The sequence below is a fragment of the Bombina bombina genome, chromosome 2, assembly GCF_027579735.1.
Source record: "Bombina bombina isolate aBomBom1 chromosome 2, aBomBom1.pri, whole genome shotgun sequence".
In the NCBI taxonomy this organism is placed as follows: Eukaryota; Metazoa; Chordata; class Amphibia; order Anura; family Bombinatoridae; genus Bombina; species Bombina bombina.
Genome location: NC_069500.1, coordinates 367777686 through 367800281, shown reverse-complemented (window position 1 = coordinate 367800281; position 22596 = coordinate 367777686). Strand labels below are relative to the sequence as shown.

The following is a 22596-nucleotide window of genomic DNA, read 5'->3' as shown; positions in this document are numbered from 1 at the left end:
GAAATTAGCACATTTTTTGGGTCCATCTATTGCTGTCTGAGGCTATAATAGCCTTGATTACTTAACCAAGCACAAGTCTATTTTAAATATCAGTGTTTTTCTCTCTTCTTTCTGTGACTTTAATTGCTTCTAGTTAAAGACATATACAGTACCTTGTCTGACATATACAGTACCTTGTCTGACATATACAGTACCTTGTCTGACATAATACAGTACCTTGTCTGACATAATACAGTACCTTGTCTGACATAATATAGTACCTTGTCTGACATATACAGTACCTTGTCTGACATAATACAGTACCTTGTCTGACATAATACAGTACCTTGTCTGACATAATACAGTACCTTGTCTGACATAATATAGTACCTTGTCTGACATATACAGTACCTTGTCTGACATAATACAGTACCTTGTCTGACATAATACAGTACCTTGTCTGACATATACAGTACCTTGTCTGACATATACAGTACCTTGTCTGACATATACAGTACCTTGTCTGACATAATACAGTACCTTGTCTGACATATACAGTACCTTGTCTGACATATAGAGTACCTTGTCTGACATATAGAGTACCTTGTCTGACATAATACAGTACCTTGTCTGACATATAGAGTACCTTGTCTGACATAATACAGTACCTTGTCTGACATAATACAGTACCTTGTCTGACATATACAGTACCTTGTCTGACATATACAGTATCTTGTCTGACATATACAGTACCTTGTCAGCCAGACAACATGATCTATGTATTTAGTAAATGTCATGTAGGGGAAGTAGGCCAAAAGGAAGTGCTATGAGAAGTGTAGAAAGTGGCCATGAACCCTTCATATTAGTATTTGGTTCTTTATGGGCCTCTTAAAATAGTACTCTCTATTTGAAAATTAAATAAATAAATAAATATAAACCTGTTCTTTGCAAATTTCCCAAAAGAAGAAGAAACAGAATGTTGCCTCCAGGAGTCTTCCCCATCTCAAGTAAAACATAAATTATGCTTACCTGATAATTTCATTTCCATCTTTACGAGTAGAGTCCACGGCTTCATTCATTACTTGTTGGAAAAACAGAACCAGGCCATCAGGAGGAGGCAAAGACACCCCAGCCAAAGGCTTAAATACCTCAGGGTATAAATGGTGCCAGAGGAAAAACAAAAGAAATTTAGGTCCACCCAACGGAGAAACGGACGTGAGCCGTGTACTCTCCTCGTAACGATGGAAATGAAATTATCAGGTAAGCATAATTTATGTTTTCCATCTAATATGAGGAGAGTCCACAGCTTCATTCATTACTTGTGGGGAAAAAATACCCAAGCTCTAGAGGACATTGAATGAAAACGGGAGGGTAAAAAAGAGGCGGACCCTATTCTGAGGGCACCACAGCCTGCAAAACCTTTCTCCCAAAAGCTACTTCAGCCGAAGCAAAAACGTCAAATTTGTAAAACATTGAAAAAGTATGTAAGGAGGACCAGGTAGCCGCCTTACAAATCTGCTCCATAGAGGCCTCATTCTTGAAGGCCCAAGAAGAAGCCACAGCTCTAGTTGAGTGATCTGTAATCCTCTAAAGAAAGTTATGTCCCGCTGTCTCATAAGCCAAGGGAATCATGCTCCTCAGCCAAAAAGATAGGGAAGCGGAAGAAGCCTTCTGCCCCTTGCGCTTCCCAGAATAGATAACAAACAAAGCTGAAGTTTGTCTGAAATCCTTCGTAGCCTGAAGATAGAAATTCAAAGCTCGAACCATGTCCAAATTATGAAGTATTATTATTATTATTCGAAGAAGAAGGTTTAGGACACAAGGAAGGAACTACAATTTCCTGATTAATATTGCGATCAGACACAACCTTAGGGAGAAATCCCAATCCAATGCGAAGGACAGCCTTTACGGCATGGAGAACCAGGTAAGGAGGCTCACATTGCAAGGCCGCTAATTCAGAGACTCTGCGTGCCAAAGCAATAGCCAGAATAAAAAGAACCTTCCAAAACAGAGTCTTAATGTCAAGAGAATGCATAGGCTCAAACAGAGCCCCCTGCAAAACCATAAGAACCAGATTCAAACTCCCAGAAGGAGCAGAATGTCTAAATACAGGCCTGATTCTAGACAGAGCCTGAACAAAAGACTGTATATCAGGAAGCTCAGCGAGCTTCTTGTGTAACAACACAGATTAAGCCGAAATCTGTCCCATTAAGGAACTGGCGGCAAGTCCCTTCTCCAAACCGTCCTGAAGGAAGGAAAGAATCCTGGATACCCTGACCTTATGCCAGGAATATCCACGAGTTTCACACCAGAGTAAGTAGGTCTTCCACACCTTATGATAGATGCGATGGGTGACCGGCTTTATGGCTTGAATATGAGTATCGATCACACTCTCAGAAAATCCTCTCCTGGCTAAGACTAAGCGTTCAATCTCCACGCAGTCAGCCTCAGAGAATCTAGATTCTGATGCGCAAAGGGGCCCTGTACCAGCGGGTGCCTGCGACAGGGCAACCTCCATGGAGGAGACGATGACATCCCCACTAGATCCACAAACCATGTCCTCCTCGGCCACGACGAAGCAATCAGAATAGTTGACGCTTGCTCCTGTTTGATTTGTGCCACTACTCGAGGTAGAAGTGGTAACGGTGGGAATATGTAGACCAGGTTGAATCCCAAAGGCACTGCTAAGGCATCTATCAGTTCTGCCTTGGGATCCCTGGACCGCGACCCATATCTGGGTAGCTTAAAGTTGAGTCTGGATGCCATGAGATCTATCTCATGGCATCCAGACCCCCATCTGTCCCCCATCTGTTGCAAATCTCCGCAAACACTTCGGGGTGAAGAGACCATTCCCCCGGATGAAACGACTGTCTGCTAAGAAAATCCGCTTCCCAGTTGTCCACACCTGGGATGTGGATCGCTGATAGCGAGCAGTCGTAGGCCTCTGCCCACTCCAGAATCCAAAATACTTCCCTCATGGCTAGGGAGCTTCTTGTTTCCCCCTGATGGTTGATGTAAGCCACAGAGGAAATGTTGTCCGACTGGAATCTGATGAACTTGGACGAACCCAGGAGGGGCCAAGTCCCCAGAGCATTGAAGATCGCTCAAAGTCAGACGATGTTGATCGGGAAAAGAGACTCCTTCCGATTCCACCTGCCCTGTGCCTTCTTGGAACCCCAAACCGCTCCCCAACCTGAGAGACCCGCGTCTATAGTCACAATCTCCCAAGATGGTCTGAGGAAGGATGTCCCCTGGGACAGCTGATCTGGACGGAGCCACCAAGAGAGGGATTCCCTCTACCTGTTGTCCAGAGAGATCAGTTGGGATAGATCTGAGTGCCTCAGCAACCTTAGGAACTTGAAGTGATCCTTGTGTATTGGCACATGAAGGTAGGCGTCCTTCAAGTCTATCGTAGTCATGAACTGACCCTCTTGAACTAGGGGCAGTATAGACCTGTTTGACTCCATCTTGTCCTGTTTAAGCACTTTAGGTCTAGGATTGGGCGAAACGTGCCCTCCTTCTTTGGTACCACGGAAAGGTTTGAATAGTACCCTAGACTCCTAGAGGTACCGGTACAATTACTCCTAGAGAGGGGAGATCCCTAACGCACTCTAGAAAGGCATCTCGTTTCTCTGGTTTTGATGATAGATTTGACAAGAGGAACCTGCCCCTGGGAGGGTGAGTTTTTAAACCTATACTGTAACCCTGGGCAATAACCTCCAGAACCCAAGGATCCTGCACGCCTCTCATCCAAGCCTCTGCAAAAAGAGATAGTCTGCCCCCTACGAGATCCAGAGACGAATCGGGGGCCATCCCTTCATGCCAACTTTGTCTCGGTGGGCTACTTACTCTGTTTGGTTTTATTCCAAGTCTGAGATGGCTTCCAAGATCCCTTGGACTGCTCAGGATTTGCGGCAGGCTGCTGTCGTTGGGACTTGTTCAAACAAAAGGGATGAAAATTAGGACCCTTAGGTGTATTCTTCTTATCCTGCAGTAGAAAAGCACCTTTGCCCCCCGTGACCGTGGATATGATAGAGTCCAGGCCTGGACCGAAAATAACCTTTCCCTTAAATGAAAGGGAAAGTAATCTAGATTTGGATGTCATGTCAGCAGACCTGATGACTTTTTTGCAAAGTTTAACTTTAAAGTCTATTGGATGTAGATACATTTTGGATACGAATTTAAAGGGATTGATATGCATTAAACAAATAAATATGCATAGCTATAAGAAAAGTATAAATATAATGGCAATAAGTAAAAGATATAAAGATATTTGTAGATAATATCAATATATTTGAAAAAAACATTGTAGTAGAAAAAGGACATATTTAAAGGGATAGGAAAGTCAAAATTAAACTTTCATAATTCAGGATACACCAAAAAAATTGAAAACAATTCTATTATTCTTGTTCTCTTGGTATGCATTGTTGAAAAGCATATGTACATATCCTTAGCAGCAGCAATGCACTACTAGGAGCTAACTGGTGGTTGGCCGCAACACACATTTGTCTCTTGTCATTTGCTCACCAGATGTGTTCAGCTAGGTCCCAGTGGTGCACTGCTGCTTTGGAGCGGACCTCTAAATGACAGAGTGACATGCAAGGTCTAGGAGGGGGACTTTAGAATCTGTGAGGGGGGCGCATTTTGGAATTTTGCCCTGGGAGCCAGATTCTCTAGTCTAGAAACAGCCCTGATACTGATCAGTGGAACGTGTAGTATTTTTACCCATAGGATTCTGCTCTTTTGGACTGACAATCTTCTGACTGCTTTCCTAATTCACTTCCCCAAATCAGACTATTAGAGAGGACTTTTCCCCTTTTGCCGCACATGCAAGTTTAAAGGAGACATGAAACCCCAATATTTTCTTTCATGATTCAAACAGAAAACGTAATTAAAAAAGTTTTAAATTTACTTTTATTATTAAATTTACTTTGTTTCTTTGTAGAAGAGAATACCTAGGTAGGTAACATGGAAGAAGCTGGAGAACTATATGGCAGCACTGTTTTTCCAATGAATTACATTGTTAAAGCCTGCCTGTCTGCTTTTCAACAAAGGATACCAAGAAACAAAGTATATTTGATATTGGCAGTAAATTGGTTGTATGTGTCTTTAATAAAGCTAGGGCCTCAGTAATGATGGTTTTTAGACTGGCATAGATCCCCAGGCCCCTTAAGAGCTCTTCCCATGCAATGTTATCAGTAGTATATCCCCATACGGTAAGTCACTGCACAAAAACATCAAGTTCACTAGTACTAAAATTGCACAGCACCACAAATCATATTTCTCCAGATAAAGTACTTACATTTTCCTTTGGGGCACGTAGCACAAGAGAAATAACTTGATCTATTATACATAAGCCGTATCACATAAACATAACTCAAAACTGGTGAGTAAAACTGTAATCAAGTAAACGTAAACACAACAGGGAAGTGGAGAAAATAGAAGAATGACAAACACAACAATGAACAAAAGGGAAAAAATAACGCTAAAAGAAAGGGAAGATGAAATAAAGGTCTGGTAATATAAAGAGATGGAAGAAGAACAGAAATGATAATAGCATTACAATCAGGAAACAGCCCGGGACCTACTATGGTATTATCAGGATTTTAAAACAGATGGAATGAACTAAAACGAAAAATATAATAAAATGCAGAAGCCGTAAATACAGAAGTGTATAATGCTACATTCTTGTATAAACAGACCTATTCCATTTATAGAGATAGATGGTTTATGTGAAAGAGAAACTAAATACAGGGAATGGAACACAAGTGGAAGATGATACGATGGAGAGAGAAGATGATGATAATCAGATGGGAAGAAGAGAACAGAGGGCGGAGCTATGTCAGTGCTTCAGCCAATCAGCTTTTGTGAGGCTCAAAATATAATATCTGACCCACTGCTATTGATAGTAACACGGCTGTTTTTATGCAGCAACTTTGTCACACTTGATACAGACCTATACTGGGCATAAATTAAAAGTGCATATTTCTCAAGGTTCAATAACAGTGCTCTGCAGACCCTTTTAACCTGTAGTGCATACAATATTTACTGTAACTGATAAAAAAGTCTTCTTAAGGTTACCATGTATATATTGTTCTTTCAGTGGCTTAAAGGTACATGAAACCCGAAATCTTTCTTTCATGATTCAGATAGATTATACAATTTTAAACAACTTATCCCTTGTTAAAGAAGCAGCAATGTACTACTGGGAGCTAGCTAAACACCAGATGAGCCAATCATGAGGCATATACTTGCAACCACTAATCAGCAGCTCCTTAGCCTACCTATGTATCATAACAAAGGATATCAAGATAAACAAAATTAGATAATAGAAATAAATAAGAAAGTTGTTTAAAATTGGATGCTCTGAATCATGAAAGAAAACATTTAGGTTTCCTGTCCCTTTAATCTACAGGAACATAATCAAAAGGCACATTTAGTTTACCAAGTGCCATTGTAACTAGAGAACTATGAGAGACAATAACATTTATTATCTCAAGTTAAACGTGACAACAGGACACAAGGTAGATTCTGGAACAGTTACAGAAACTATGTAATCCATCCTATATTATTAAAAAGATTGCTTGAAATGTAATTTTGCAATAGGGTACTAGGAGAGTTTTGTTAGTAATGTGCCTGCCCTTATCTATACAATAACATCTATCTAAATATAACGGTATTAGGAGACTTGTTAGTAATGTGCCTGCCCTTATCTATACAATAACATCCATCTGCATATAACGGTATTAGGAGACTTTTGTTACTAATGTGCCTGCCCTTATCTAGTATTCAATGTAGTAGTGAAAGACAGCACCTTTTTTCTGTCTGAGGCACAGGAAAGGGTTAGCCAAACCCCAATATCAAATTCAAAAAAAGTTATTTTCCAGCCTCCAGTAAAATTTAAAAGACCTTTATTGTTTCTAAGGAATATCTATACATTAGCATCCATCTGCATATAACGGTATTAGGATACTTTTGTTAGTAATGTGTCTGCTCTTATCTATACAATAACATCCATCTGCCCTTAACGGTATTAGGAGACTTTTGTTAGTAATGTGCCTGCCCTTATCTATACAATAACATCCATCTGCCCTTAACGGTATTAGGAGACTTTTGTTAGTAATGTGCCTGCCCTTATCTATACAATAACATCCATCTGCATATAACGGTATTAGGAGACTTTTGTTAGTAATGTGCCTGCCCTTATCTATACAATAACATCCATCTGCATATAACGGTATTAGGAGACTTTTGTTAGTAATGTGCCTGCCCTTATCTATACAATAACATCCATCTGCCCTTAACGGTATTAGGAGACTTTTGTTAGTAATGTGCCTGCCCTTATCTATACAATAACATCCATCTGCCTATAACAGTATTAGGAGACTTTTGTTAGTAATGTGCCTGCCCTTATCTATACAATAACATCCATCTGCATATAACGGTATTAGGAGACTTTTGTTAGTAATGTGCCTGCCCTTATCTATACAATAACATCCATCTGCCATTAACGGTATTAGGAGACTTTTGTTAGTAATGTGCCTGCCCTTATCTATACAATAACATCCATCTGCCATTAACGGTATTAGGAGACTTTTGTTAGTAATGTGCCTGCCCTTATCTATACAATAACATCCATCTGCATATAACGGTATTAGTAGACTTTTGTTAGTAATGTGCCTGCCCTTATCTATACAATAACATCCATCTGCTAATAACGGTATTAGGAGACTTTTGTTAGTAATGTGCCTGCCCTTATCTATACAATAACATCCATCTGCATATAACGGTATTAGTAGACTTTTGTTAGTAATGTGCCTGCCCTTATCTATACAATAACATCTATCTGCATATAACGGTATTAGTAGACTTTTGTTAGTAATGTGCCTGCCCTTATCTATACAATAACATCCATCTGCATATAACGGTATTAGGAGACTTGTTAGTAATGTGCCTGCCCTTATCTATACAATAACATCCATCTGCCATTAACGGTATTAGGAGACTTTTGTTAGTAATGTGCCTGCCCTTATCTATACAATAACATCCATCTGCATATAACGGTATTAGTAGACTTTTGTTAGTAATGTGCCTGCCCTTATCTATACAATAACATTCATCTGCCTATAACGGTATTAGGAGACTTGTTAGTAATGTGCCTGCCCTTATCTATACAATAACATCCATCTGCTAATAACGGTATTAGGAGACTTTTGTTAGTAATGTGCCTGCCCTTATCTATACAATAACATTCATCTGCCTATAACGGTATTAGGAGACTTTTGTTAGTAATGTGCCTGCCCTTATCTATACAATAACATCCATCTGCATATAACGGTATTAGGAGACTTTTGTTAGTAATGTGCCTGCCCTTATCTATACAATAACATCCATCTGCATATAACGGTATTAGGAGACTTTTGTTAGTAATGTGCCTGCCCTTATCTATACAATAACATTCATCTGCCTATAACGGTATTAGGAGACTTGTTAGTAATGTGCCTGCCCTTATCTATACAATAACATCCATCTGCTAATAACGGTATTAGGAGACTTTTGTTAGTAATGTGCCTGCCCTTATCTATACAATAACATCCATCTGCATATAACGGTATTAGGAGACTTTTGTTAGTAATGTGCCTGCCCTTATCTATACAATAACATTCATCTGCCTATAACGGTATTAGGAGACTTTTGTTAGTAATGTGCCTGCCCTTATCTATACAATAACATCCATCTGCATATAACGGTATTAGGAGACTTTTGTTAGTAATGTGCCTGCCCTTATCTATACAATAACATCTATCTGCATATAACGGTATTAGTAGACTTTTGTTAGTAATGTGCCTGCCCTTATCTATACAATAACATCTATCTGCATATAACGGTATTAGTAGACTTTTGTTAGTAATGTGCCTGCCCTTATCTATTTAATAACATCCATCTGCCCCTAACGGTACTAGGAGACTTTTGTTAGTAATGTGCCTGCCCTTATCTATACAATAACATTCATCTGCCTATAACGGTATTAGGAGACTTGTTAGTAATGTGCCTGCCCTTATCTATACAATAACATCCATCTGCCATTAACGGTATTAGGAGACTTGTTAGTAATGTGCCTGCCCTTATCTATACAATAACATCCATCTGCCATTAACGGTATTAGGAGACTTGTTAGTAATGTGCCTGCCCTTATCTATACAATAACATCCATCTGCATATAACGGTATTAGGAGACTTTTGTTAGTAATGTGCCTGCCCTTATCTATACAATAACATCCATCTGCATATAACGGTATTAGGAGACTTTTGTTAGTAATGTGCCTGCCCATATCTATACAATAACATCCATCTGCATATAACGGTATTAGGAGACTTTTGTTAGTAATGTGCCTGCCCTTATCTATACAATAACATCCATCTGCCCTTAACAGTATTAGGAGACTTTTGTTAGTAATGTGCCTGCCCTTATCTATACAATAACATTCATCTGCATATAACGGTATTAGGAGACTTGTTAGTAATGTGCCTGCCCTTATCTATACAATAACATCCATCTGCCCTTAACGGTATTAGGAGACTTTTGTTAGTAATGTGCCTGCCCTTATCTATACAATAACATCCATCTGCCATTAACGGTATTAGGAGACTTTTGTTAGTAATGTGGCTACCCTTATCTATACAATAACATCCATCTGCATATAACGGTATTAGGAGACTTTTGTTAGTAATGTGCCTGCCCTTATCTATACAATAACATCCATCTGCCATTAACGGTATTAGGAGACTTTTGTTAGTAATGTGCCTGCCCTTATCTATACAATAACATCCATCTGCATATAACAGTATTAGGAGACTTTTGTTAGTAATGTGCCTGCCCTTATCTATACAATAACATCCATCTGCATATAACGGTATTAGGAGACTTTTGTTAGTAATGTGCCTGCCCTTATCTATACAATAACATCCATCTGCATATAACGGTATTAGGAGACTTTTGTTAGTAATGTGCCTGCCCTTATCTATACAATAACATCCATCTGCATATAACGGTATTAGGAGACTTTTGTTAGTAATGTGCCTGCCCTTATCTATACAATAACATCCATCTGCATATAACGGTATTAGGAGACTTTTGTTAGTAATGTGCCTGCCCTTATCTATACAATAACATCCATCTGCTTATAACGGTATTAGGAGACTTTTGTTAGTAATGTGCCTGCCCTTATCTATACAATAACATCCATCTGCTTATAACGGTATTAGGAGACTTTTGTTAGTAATGTGCCTGCCCTTATCTATACAATAACATCCATCTGCATATAACAGTATTAGGAGACTTGTTAGTAATGTGCCTGCCCTTATCTATACAATAACATCCATCTGCTAATAACGGTATTAGGAGACTTTTGTTAGTAATGTGCCTGCCCTTATCTATACAATAACATCCATCTGCCCTTAACGGTATTAGGAGACTTTTGTTAGTAATGTGCCTGCCCTTATCTATACAATAAGATCCATCTGCATATAACAGTATTAGGAGACTTTTGTTAGTAATGTGCCTGCCCTTATCTATACAATAACATCCATCTGCCATTAACGGTATTAGGAGACTTTTGTTAGTAATGTGCCTGCCCTTATCTATAGAATAACATCCATCTGCATATAACGGTATTAGTAGACTTTTGTTAGTAATGTGCCTGCCCTTATCTATACAATAACATCCATCTGCATATAACGGTATTAGTAGACTTTTGTTAGTAATGTGCCTGCCCTTATCTATACAATAACATCCATCTGCCATTAACGGTATTAGGAGACTTTTGTTAGTAATGTGCCTGCCCTTATCTATACAATAACATCCATCTGCATATAACGGTATTAGGAGACTTTTGTTAGTAATGTGCCTGCCCTTATCTATACAATAACATCCATCTGCCTATAACGGTATTAGGAGACTTGTTAGTAATGTGCCTGCCCTTATCTATACAATAACATCCATCTGCCCTTAACGGTATTAGGAGACTTTTGTTAGTAATGTGCCTGCCCTTATCTATACAATAACATCCATCTGCATATAACAGTATTAGGAGACTTTTGTTAGTAATGTGCCTGCCCTTATCTATACAATAACATCCATCTGCCATTAACGGTATTAGGAGACTTTTGTTAGTACTGTGCCTGCCCTTATCTATACAATAACACCCATCTGCCATTAACGGTATTAGGAGACTTTTGTTAGTAATGTGCCTGCCCTTATCTATACAATAACATCCATCTGCATATAACAGTATTAGGAGACTTTTGTTAGTACTGTGCCTGCCCTTATCTATACAATAACATCAATCTGCATATAACGGTATTAGGAGACTTTTGTTAGTAATGTGCCTGCCCTTATCTATACAATAACATCCATCTGCTTATAACGGTATTAGGAGACTTTTGTTAGTAATGTGCCTGCCCTTATCTATACAATAACATTCATCTGCCCTTAACGGTATTAGGAGACTTGTTAGTTATGTGCCTGCCCTTATCTATACAATAACATCCATCTGCCTATAACGGTATTAGGAGACTTTTGTTAGTAATGTGCCTGCCCTTATCTATACAATAACATCCATCTGCTAATAACGGTATTAGGAGACTTGTTAGTAATGTGCCTGCCCTTATCTATACAATAACATTCATCTGCCTATAACGATATTAGGAGACTTTTGTTAGTAATGTGGCTGCCCTGTATAATTATACAATGAGATCCATCTTACCTTATTTCTGTGACATCAGACCTGTCCAGCTTCTGCAGTTCTAGTTTGGCTGCCTCCAGTATTGGCAAAGCTTCAGCCAGGGCACTTTCTGCCTCTTTCTTTTCCACTGCAATAACTTTATTTTGTTCCTCAATCTCTGCAGCTTTTTCTTCAGCAAGCTTTCTTTTTACCTCCGCTGCAATAAATGTCAGATATGATGGCAAAGGTACTCGCAAGATACAAAAATGAAAAACAAACTGATTGGGTAATTTAATTTTTACCAAGACAGTTTTCTTTTTATAAGATGCAACATAATACACTATGCAGTCCTATAAAATAATCACAACTTAGCTCAGTGGTATTGGTGGGATAGAACTGTCAATGCCGGAAACATTCTGTAAAGTTATAAAGCATCTTTAAAGAATATTTTAAAAGAATTTTCCAAAATGCAAAATATATCATGCGTACGATAGGAATCTCAGTGCAATCAAGGCATATTTTATACACAATTCACTTTTATGTATAATTTACTTTAGATGCAAATAGATAAGCGATAAGAATAAAATGAATGGTAAATCAGCTTATGTAAAAGAAAATATTACAACTATATAACAAATGAAATAGGAGCCAGGTGAGCTCTGACAATATGAATAAAGCTATTCTAGTTTTGGCTGAGAGTATAGATGTGAGCAGGATATCAGTTGTGATATCAGAATGAGGCTTTGCACATGTGTTATACATAAACAAGAGTGGCAACAATGGTAATAATACAGTTATTGCTCTAAAAGAGTGCACAAAAGTGCAAAAAATTACCCAATTTCACTGCACACATCTAGTTCCTCAAAGTCCACTTTCTATCTGAAAAGGGATATCTAAAAAATGTTTTTACATTTTTTTAAAAAATTATGTAAAAAAAATCAATGTTTTCTTCTCATACTTGCATGTACGAGAGGTGTAAACCTCTTCACTAGTAGAGCAGATCTAGTTGTTACTATCAGGCAGTAAAGATAAACAGGAAGTAAAAAAAACAGTAATGAAGTATTTATTTTAATTTAAACTGCTTTTTTAAGGCAAAAAAATCAATATTTTGAGTACCAATTCTCTTTAAAGGGATCTTAAAGGGACAGTCTAGTCAAAATTAAACTTTCATGATTCAGATCGGACATGCAATTATAAACAACTTTCCAATTTACTTTTATCATCAAATTTGCTTTGTTCTTTTGGTATTCTGTGTTGAAAGCTAAACCTAAGTAGGCTCATATGCTAATCTCTAAGCCCTTGAAGGCTGCCTCTTATCTCAGTGCATTTTAACAATTTTTTTTACAGCTAGACAGCACTAGTTCATGTGTAGATAACATTATGCTCACTCCCGTGGAATTACCTAGGAGTAAGCACTGAAAGGCTAAAATGGAAGTCTGTCAAAAGATAGAAAAAGAAGAACAAAGGGGCACCTCATGTGTAGATCCTCCAAACAGGTACAGAGATAGGCAATACAGAGTTAGCCAAATGGGTATTCACATTTAATTGGAGCACTCTAGTGTGCTGGTAGAGACAGGCTGATATACTTAAGGCCATATCAGCTCACCTACTCAAGGAATCCTAGTCCAGAGAATTCTGAAATGTAAGGAAAACACTACACGTGCAGATCAACCCGTGCAATATGGCAATAATGTGAAAGAAGCCAAATGGATACTCACATTTAACACAAGTACCCTCATGTGCTAGTAGAAGGAAAAATTTGTACCAGATGGAGTTAACACTGGAGGAATATTAGATATTGCTCCACTAAACATAGTGTCTCAAGACACAGTACCGTCCAACACAATGGTGATCACCACACCTTTAAAATAACTCCCTTAGAACATATAGCTGAATCCGTGGGTCGCAACAAATATACTCAGTTGCGCAGGAGGGAAACATATTTGATTCATCATTTCCAGTCTTTGTTTCCCTCTGGTCTAAATGAGATGTTGGACTTAGCATCTTTTTGAATCCTACCCTTGGTAATGCAGCTCATTAGTAATCTTTTTTTTAATTTTATTCACATAGGTCTCTTTGTCATGAGTTAGAAGATTTTTATTCACACTGGTTATTTTAGTTATTTTCTGAGGATTTCGATATATTTTATTATCTATTGACACCATTTAGTCACATTGTATCACAAGTGGTATTGTAACAATGCATCTGGCACTTAGTAAATGGGCTGAATGCTAATGCATTATTCAACTATATCCTTTTTACACCTAGTATGGCTTTATCACTTTGGTTTACTCTGGTTATAAATCAATAATGTTAATTTATTTTTAACATATTGCACACCTATTCACTTTTCTTTTAGAGTACATATATATATATATATATATATATATATATATATTAGGGAAGCCAGAGTCCCTATGGTAATTATACATTAGGCTAGCGAGAGTTACTTTGGGAATCACTAACACATACACAGTTTTCTAACATACTAAGTACACATTTTTCACATACATATATATTAATTTGCAATAAATCTACTCACGAAATAAGGTGTACAGCACAGATAACCCATAGCGTCACTATTGTGGGAGGGTATCGAACTATGGAACATTTTTTGACATGTCCAGGAGTTAGAGATTTCACACACATAACAGACCGATGTTGTGGTCTAATTGGGAAAGGAGCGGTCATGTGGTCTTGTGACGTAATATAGAGACAGCCGCGATACGTCTACTAGATATCACATGGTACAGCTATGCCCTTTAAGATAGGTGGGGATATTATTGCCAAACATGGAAGCTAGAAACATTGTAGTAAGTAACATCTAAGATGATGAAATAGATCTTATTAGGAGATGTAATCCTAAAATGAAGTGGCCAAAGCGGTTGAATCCATTCAGGTAGGATATGATAAAATCGATCTTATTAGGAGATGTAATCCTAAAATGAAGCCGTCCAAACGGTTGAATCTATTCCGGTAGGATACCAATCCCTATTAATACGTAACATATAGATGCAGAAAGAGGTAAATAACGGTCTATATGATGATTAGAAATGCTAAATAAATGACAACAATTTATAACAGATTGAAGTACGTATGTATAGGGGATCAAATGTTGTTAAGTGTTATGATGTGACATTGAATATAAGCCTGATTAATTTAACATTAAATATAAACCTGATTAATTTAAATGTGTATTTAAACATCTGTCATGATGGTCCTTTTTTGTGTATATTTAGCTCTATACATATTAGTTTGGTTTACACGCCCATTAGGGGCGTGACTTACCAGATTTTTAATTGGTGCAAAAAAGATTTAAATAGCAGGACAGTTAGTAGGTCATTTTATGCCTGATGAAACAGCCAGTTTGGGGCTGAGAAATGAGTTGCAAACTAAGGGAATACTGTGATACCCCTTAGTCCACTACTTGTTTTTAATGATATTGTTTTTAATAAATACTAAGCTTTTTTATTAGTATAGTGGAATCACCTTTATTATTGTGTTCATTCTAATGTGGTTTGGTCACAAGTATACTCATTCATTTGATCCTGCCTGGAGTCCTGCTTTTCTGGGTGTGCCTGGAGTTGGTGAGCGGATACACTATTCATAATATATCAGTCTGCTTCTACTAACACATGGGGGTGCTTGTGTTAAATGTGAGTATCCATTTGGCTTCTTTCATATTATTGCCATATTGCACGGGTTGATCTGCACGTTTAGTGTTTTCCTTACATTTCAGAATTCTCTGGACTAGGATTCCTTGAGTGGGTGAGCTGATAGCAGCTAATGCCTATCTCTGTTCCTGTTTGAAAGATCTACACATGAGGCGCCCCTTTTTTCTTCTTTTTCTATATTTTACCCGGTCTTATCTGTGAGGAGGAGGCTGCCATCATCATCATCCCTGGATTCTCTTGTGGGGTCATTGGTCCTGTTTCACATTCCCTTGGGACTTACATTGGACTTTGTTGTATGTACCTTCACTTCCTTTTGTTGAGAACATTATTCTGAGAGTCTCTGATTTATATCTAGATTTATATCTAGTGTACGCGCCCCCTCTTGGTTCACCTTTTTTCTATAAGTCTGTCAAAAGAACTGATATAAGGTGGCAGTCTGCAGAGGCTTAGATACAAGACAATCATAGAGGTAAAAACGTATATTAAAGTGATTGTAAAGTTTCTTAATTTAAGGCACAGTATGTACGCCCTCTCAGGGGCGCTCCTGTGCACCGCACTAACCGGAAGTGACTCATCACACTACATCTGCACCATTGCGTCAGTTACGAAGACATGCTACGGAGGGGCATAAGCTGGAGCATCCTACCTGTTCTCCTGTTTCTCGTTGGCTTTCTGTGGGGTAAGTGGCTTGCCTTCCTTGCATATTTTTGTTAACCCTGTAGTGGCTTCTGTTAGCGTCCTAATAGTGAACCAACTGAAGAGGTGGGATGTTTTTTGAACTTTTGAGTGTTATAATATTGTGAAGGTTACAAACTGGACTGTACACTTTGGCTATACTTGCTACACAATTGCACCTTATAGAGCTACATAGTTGTTTTACCTACAGCTTCACCTTTAACCTTACTATATATATATATAGAATAGTTATGTTTTAGAGGATCTCACAAAGTCACTTGAGCTGTCATTGGAGGATAGGACAGCCTATTTATCCATATGGACAGTTTAAGAAAAAGGGACATTAAATTGGAGCTAGACATAAAGACGTTTCTAATTTATCAGCAAAAGCAATATGTCCCTAGAGGGTTAATGATAAGAAAATTTCCTTCATTTTATTTGACATGTTCAGAGTTAATTTCTAAGTGGAATGCTGCCCTTACAAAATGCTCACAGACTCTGATGGACATCTCATTAAATATAAGAGGGAATAGAGAGTAATCATTATGGGCGCGATCCGATATAGATCGTAGTTTGCGGCGCAAGCGAGGTAACCCGCGTCGCCCGCAGTTTCAGCTCGCAACTCGAGCTATCCAATATTCAGCGCCGTCAGATGCTAAACTGGCGTAAGTCTGAAAAACCGACGAGAAGGCAAAATGTGCGCAAATACACCTTTTAGTCGTCGCAAATACTTGCGCCTGTATTTTGTTCACGTAAAGTCTCAATAAAGTGTAGTTTTATGCAAATTAGCCTACGACTCGTAAAAAATAACGCCAGTTCTAAGAGATGCGCCACGTAATGACGATATTAAAAATTCATACTTAAACACCTGCGCAGCCGCCATTTCTTTAGTGTGTTTGGTTGGTTCTTGGAGCTACAGCACACTACAGTGAGTAGAGAGATTAGTGGTAAGAGTAGTGAGAAAGGAGCATTTCATTAAGTTAGTTAGGTCGGATTGTTGGATTGTTAAGCCTGTACATTTACTTACACTTTTTTTCATATTGCACACATTTTGCATACACACATATACAAAATACACAACACTTTTTTTTGATAACACCTTACACATTTTATTTATCTTTTACAGTTTGAAAGGCTGAGTGTCTGGTTGTGATTGTGTGTGATTGAAGTGGGAGTGAGTGTGTGAGTGTGTGTAGTGTGAGGATGTCAGGGAGAGCTAGGGCTGGGGGGAGGAGGGAAGGGGAGTTGCAGGGAGAGGATTATGGACAGGAGGAGCAGCAGGGTCCCCGTCAGGGAGTGAGCGGAGTGGGGAGAGGGAGAGCCAGAAGGGAGGATGGGAGTGGGGTTGCCCCAAGGCCAGGCACACTTAGAAGAGGGATAGAGGGTGCACATGGGGATAGAAGGGGGAGGAGGGAGAGGATAGGGAGGAACCCACACCAGGGACATCCCAGGGAGGGAGCCAGGCGGCCCAGGACGAGGAGCCTATGAGGTGTCCTAATTTCAGTTTTGCAGAAAACCTCGCTCTAGTCCAGGCTGTCCTGGAGAACCATAATGCCCTCTTTGGACAAGAGAAGGGCAAAGGAGTTGCCCGTAGGCGTAAAGATGCTTGGCAGAAGGTGGTGGAGGCCGTCAATGGTGTGTCCCAACAGAGGAGGAATGTGGATGGCCTAAAGAAGAGGTGGAATGATTGTAAGAGGAGAGTCAAGGAGAAGATGGGCCAGGAAGCAATGTCCCAGAGGGCAACAGGAGGTGGGCCTCACTATGAGGCGGAATACAATGAGTGGCAGGAGCTAATTCGTAGGTCCCTGAGCCTCACAGCAGTCCATGGACTTCCAGGGGCTCGTGACTCAGGGGCTGCAACATCAGCACAGCATGCTGGTGAGTAACATCTCACACACCAGTATTATATGTATTTGAGTTATAACATCCTATATTGTCACACATTCATGTACACAATGAGGAGCATGGTATTTTGCTTACTAACAACAAAATATACAATGAGATTTAACATTAAAGGGACATGAAACACAAATAAGTTTATTTCATTATTCAGATAGAGAATACAGTTTTAAACAACATCCCAATTTACTTCTATTATCTATTTTTCATCATTATTTTCAGAATCTTAGTTTATTAAATATCAATGCACATGGGTGAGGCAATCACACGAGGCATTGATGTGCAGCCACCAATCAGCAGCTTATGAGCCTATCTAGAAATGCATTTCAGCTAAGAATATCAAGATAATGAAGCATATTAGCTAATGGAAGTAAATTACAAGTTTGTTTAAAATTCCATGCTTTGCTAGCTGAATCATGAAAGAATAAATATGGGTTGCATGTCCATTTAATGCTACTTAACACATTGAAAATCATGATATGAGGTGGAATAGTGAAATACTAACATGTCTCAGAGTAACACAGGCCACAAGCCACATGTAGACTTTTCAGTAAATGGACACCATAGTCATCACAACCATAGTGTCACTTAAAGAACACATTTTCTCCATCACTGACATGTACACAGAACTATTGTATGAAGCACATACATGTATACTTTGCATATTAAAACCCATCATATCACAAATCTCAATGTGCACATGCATGTTATAGAGTTTGACATGAGAATGTGGATAGGCCCTAGCATGTACATTGTATGCCCACATGGATAGATATCTGACTGTACTAATCCCTCTCATCATTTGACTCCTCCACAGAACCTCCAGTCACCAGGGTGCCTACGCCCATGAATCCCCCAACACCGGATCAAAGTATATCTCCCCCTCAACCACCGGTCCAGAGAATCCAGCACGAGTATGCCAGGCATGACATGGGTTGGACTGCCTCAATTGAGAATCCCAATATTATGCCGCCTGCATTACAGGAGGATACCTGGCAGGAGCCCTGGCCGGAGGATTATTCCTTTGGCTTGGAGGGGGAGCAACGCCAGCCCCGAAGGGTAGATGTCTTTACCCCCCCACAAGAATATCATGCCACTCAAGGATTATACCAGCAGGCTGAGTGGATGCACACCAGCAGCCAATGGGACTATCAGTCCATCCGGACATCTGTACCATCGGCAGCAGTTGGAAGAGCTCCACCAACTGAAATCCATCGCCCTGCACCTCCAGCTCATATTCCTGGGCCTGCACCTCCAGCTCATATTCCTGGGCCTGCACCTCCAGCTCATATTCCGGTGGCTGCACCTCCAGCTGATATTCCGGTGGCTGCACCTCCAGCTGATATTCCGGTGGCTGCACCTCCAGCTGATATTCCGGTGGCTGCACCTCCAGCTGAGATTCCGGTGGCTGCACCTCCAGCTGAGATTCCGGTGGCTGCACCTCCAGCTGAGATTCCGGTGGCTGCACCTCCAGCTGCGGATCAAGAAATGGAACCAGTGCCTATTGTCCCTGCCGGGGAAGAGCCCATGGATCCACTGAGTTCCGCCATGGGTGAGGAATACATATCCCTACAGAGGAGGCAAACATTGACGTGTGAGAGTCTAACGTCAACCTGTGAAAGAATGCAGAGGGACCAACGCAGGTTCCATAGGAGCCAACAGCGTTTACAACAGCGATCCATTGAGCTGCAAAGGGACATGGCAGCATCTGTAACAGCTATGGTACAAAACCAATCACAAATGCTGCGAGTCATTTCGGACATGCAAATACAGAGTGACCACAGATGGAGGGAACAGAACCAACTGTTGGGTGTGTTGGTGGAGCATTTCACCCACCAGCAGGACATCGCTTCAAGCATCTCGTCTGTGACCAGCACTCCTACTGGATCCACACAACCCAGGAGAGGCAGAAGACCCACTCCAGGCCCCTCATCTAAGAGGCCTAAAAGAAAATAAATATTATTCTATTTCATCAAAAATCTTGTCCTCTGTTATTTACCATATAATTGTCATCCACATCCATGTGAGGTGTGTTTTAGTACAGTAATATTGGTAAAACATATAATAATACCTGTGTTGACATGGACCAAAAAGGTATTATTATAATGTTTCTGACATATTCCTGCTCAATAAACCACATCACATGGTTGTGTCTCAACGGTACATATAGTAATATTCACTTCTAAGATGTACATCAAGGTTTCTCACATCCAATATAAATTTACACGTTGGTATATATAACTAATAATGTATTTAAAGAAGGTGTGAACATAAGGTATAAATATCCATTATCCTCATTCTTAATGATAGTGAACTAAACATGAATGAAACAAATGAGAAATATACAGTAATTAGGGTTGTTAAAGGGACATGAAAGCAAATTTTTTTCCTTCATGATTTTGAAAGAGAAGACAATTATAAAAAACTTAATAATTTGCTTCTATTATTTATGTTGCTTCATTCTATTAATATTCTTTGCTGAAAAGCATATCTAGATATGCTTGGTAGCTGCTGATTAGTAGCTGTATATAGATGCCTCCTGCGATTGTTTCACTGTGTGCATTGCTATGTCTTCATTAAAGTATATCTAAAGAATAAATGAAAATAGGTAATTGATTTAAATTTTAAGGTTTTTACAAATTATATTCTCTATCCTTAATCATGAAAGAATATGTTTGGGTATAGTGTCCCTTTAAGGGAAGGGGGTTGGGATGTAGTAGTTTCACTTACATACAGTGGAAATCCAAAGTTTGAAATTCTGCAAGACATGATATATACACATGCAATGGTTGGTGAGGTACTGTCAAACATCATAATACATGTGAATGTTACGGTTTACTGTACTTATGAATAAGTAACTTACAGGTGAAGTATTCCCGGATGACATAATCCCTCACTTCATTCCCCCTCAGTGTCCCCCTGTCCACATCCTCAGGTACAGGAACCAGCTGCTGCTGCTGCTCTGGGTCAATGTCCCCCAACAAACGTGTGTCCACAGCAATGTTGTGTAGAATACAGCAAGCATTGACAATGGAACACACTTTGTTGGGGTTATACTGTAGTGCTCCGCCTGTAACATCCAGACACCTGAACCTGGTTTTTAATAGGCCAAAGCTCCTTTCAATGACATTCCTTGTTCTTATGTGTGCCTCCTGGTACCTGAGTTGTGGCTCTGTAATGGGGTGCACCAAGGGGGTTAATAGCCATGGTCTGCAGCCGTACCCTGCGTCACCTGTCATGTAACATATGTATTTGGATTACTACAGGTACATCATGTGCTTTAAAGGGACACAACATGAATCTCATATAAAAGATAGATTTAATAAAAACATTAAATTTGTGCATTATAAGCAATCTACTTTTATGCCAGTATTAGTCTAGACAAAAAATCTATTTTAAAGGACCAGTCAACACAGTAGATTTTCATTATCAAAAAATGCTAGATAACAAGACAATGCAATAGCACTTAGTCTAATATCAAAGTTATTTTTTATTACAATTTAAAGTGTTATGTATTTTGAAAATCCACCTGTACCATGTGACATCCATCAGCCATTCACATATGCATACACACTTATTCTTGCACATGGTCAGTAGGAGCTGGTGACTCAAAAATATAAAGTATACAAATAATGTGCACATTTTGTTAATGGAAGTTATTAGGATAGTTTATTAAAATTAAAAGGCCTATCTGAATAATGGAAGTGCAATTTATACTAGACTGTCCATTTAATAAGAACCTGCAATTGTTAGCATCTTGATAATTTACTTAGATTAGATCATTTTCTCCATTCTATAGATAACTTTTGATGACAAGCATATTAGATATGCTCAATAGCTGCTGATTGGTGGCTGCACATAGAAGCCTCATATGATTGGCTCATATATGTGAATTTCTATTTTTTAAAAATAAGATATATAAAGAATAAATACAATGAGATAATAGAAGTGAATTGTAATGCTGTTTAACATTGTATTCTCTATCTGAAACATGAGATTAAAATGTGTTTAGTGTCCCTTTATTAGAAATATACAGACAGAATGAAGGTACTCACCAAGCAGCCATCCTCCCGAAAGTGTTCCATTTTCAAACATATTGAATAAGGAGGTCTGGCGCAGGATGTAGGAATCATGTGCACTACCTGGAAAGCCTGCATACACATGTAAGAATTTCAGATTGGTATCGCAGACCATCTGGCAATTCAATGAGTGAAACCCTTTCCTGTTAATATAGAGGATTGTCTCCTCATGTGGGGCCACAATACGCACATGTGTGCAATCAATTGCCCCCATGACATTAGGAATACCCCCCAGTCGATAGAAGCCTTGTTTAAGACGGTTCCATTCCTGGGGGGTATGGGGGAAATTAATGTATCGTTGTGTCTGGTTATCTAGAGCAGTCAGAACCTCCCCTAGAATCCTGGAGAAGGTAGACTGCGCTAGGCCAGACACAAGCCCCTCTGTTGACTGGTATGAGCCAGTTGCCAGGAAGTGTACAACACACAACAGCTTCTGCATACCAGTCAGAGCTCGGTTCCTATACGCTTGAGGGTCAATATCATCCTTCAAGACCTCATATAGGTTAATGAGGCTTGCAGATGTCAAGCGATATTTTTCCCTGACCTCCACTTCTGTCATCCCAAACA

General features: G+C 39.2%; 1 protein-coding gene across 1 annotated transcript in view; it reads right to left on the bottom strand.

Annotated features, from left to right (window-relative positions):
* DNAH10 (dynein axonemal heavy chain 10) overlaps positions 1 to 22596 on the bottom strand; it is a 540282-nt gene that overhangs the window by 90861 nt on the left and 426825 nt on the right. The window contains exon 57 of the mRNA XM_053699776.1: positions 11745 to 11919. Within this exon, the coding sequence (XP_053555751.1) occupies positions 11745 to 11919 (175 nt within the window). The remainder of the gene's footprint in view (positions 1 to 11744; positions 11920 to 22596) is intronic.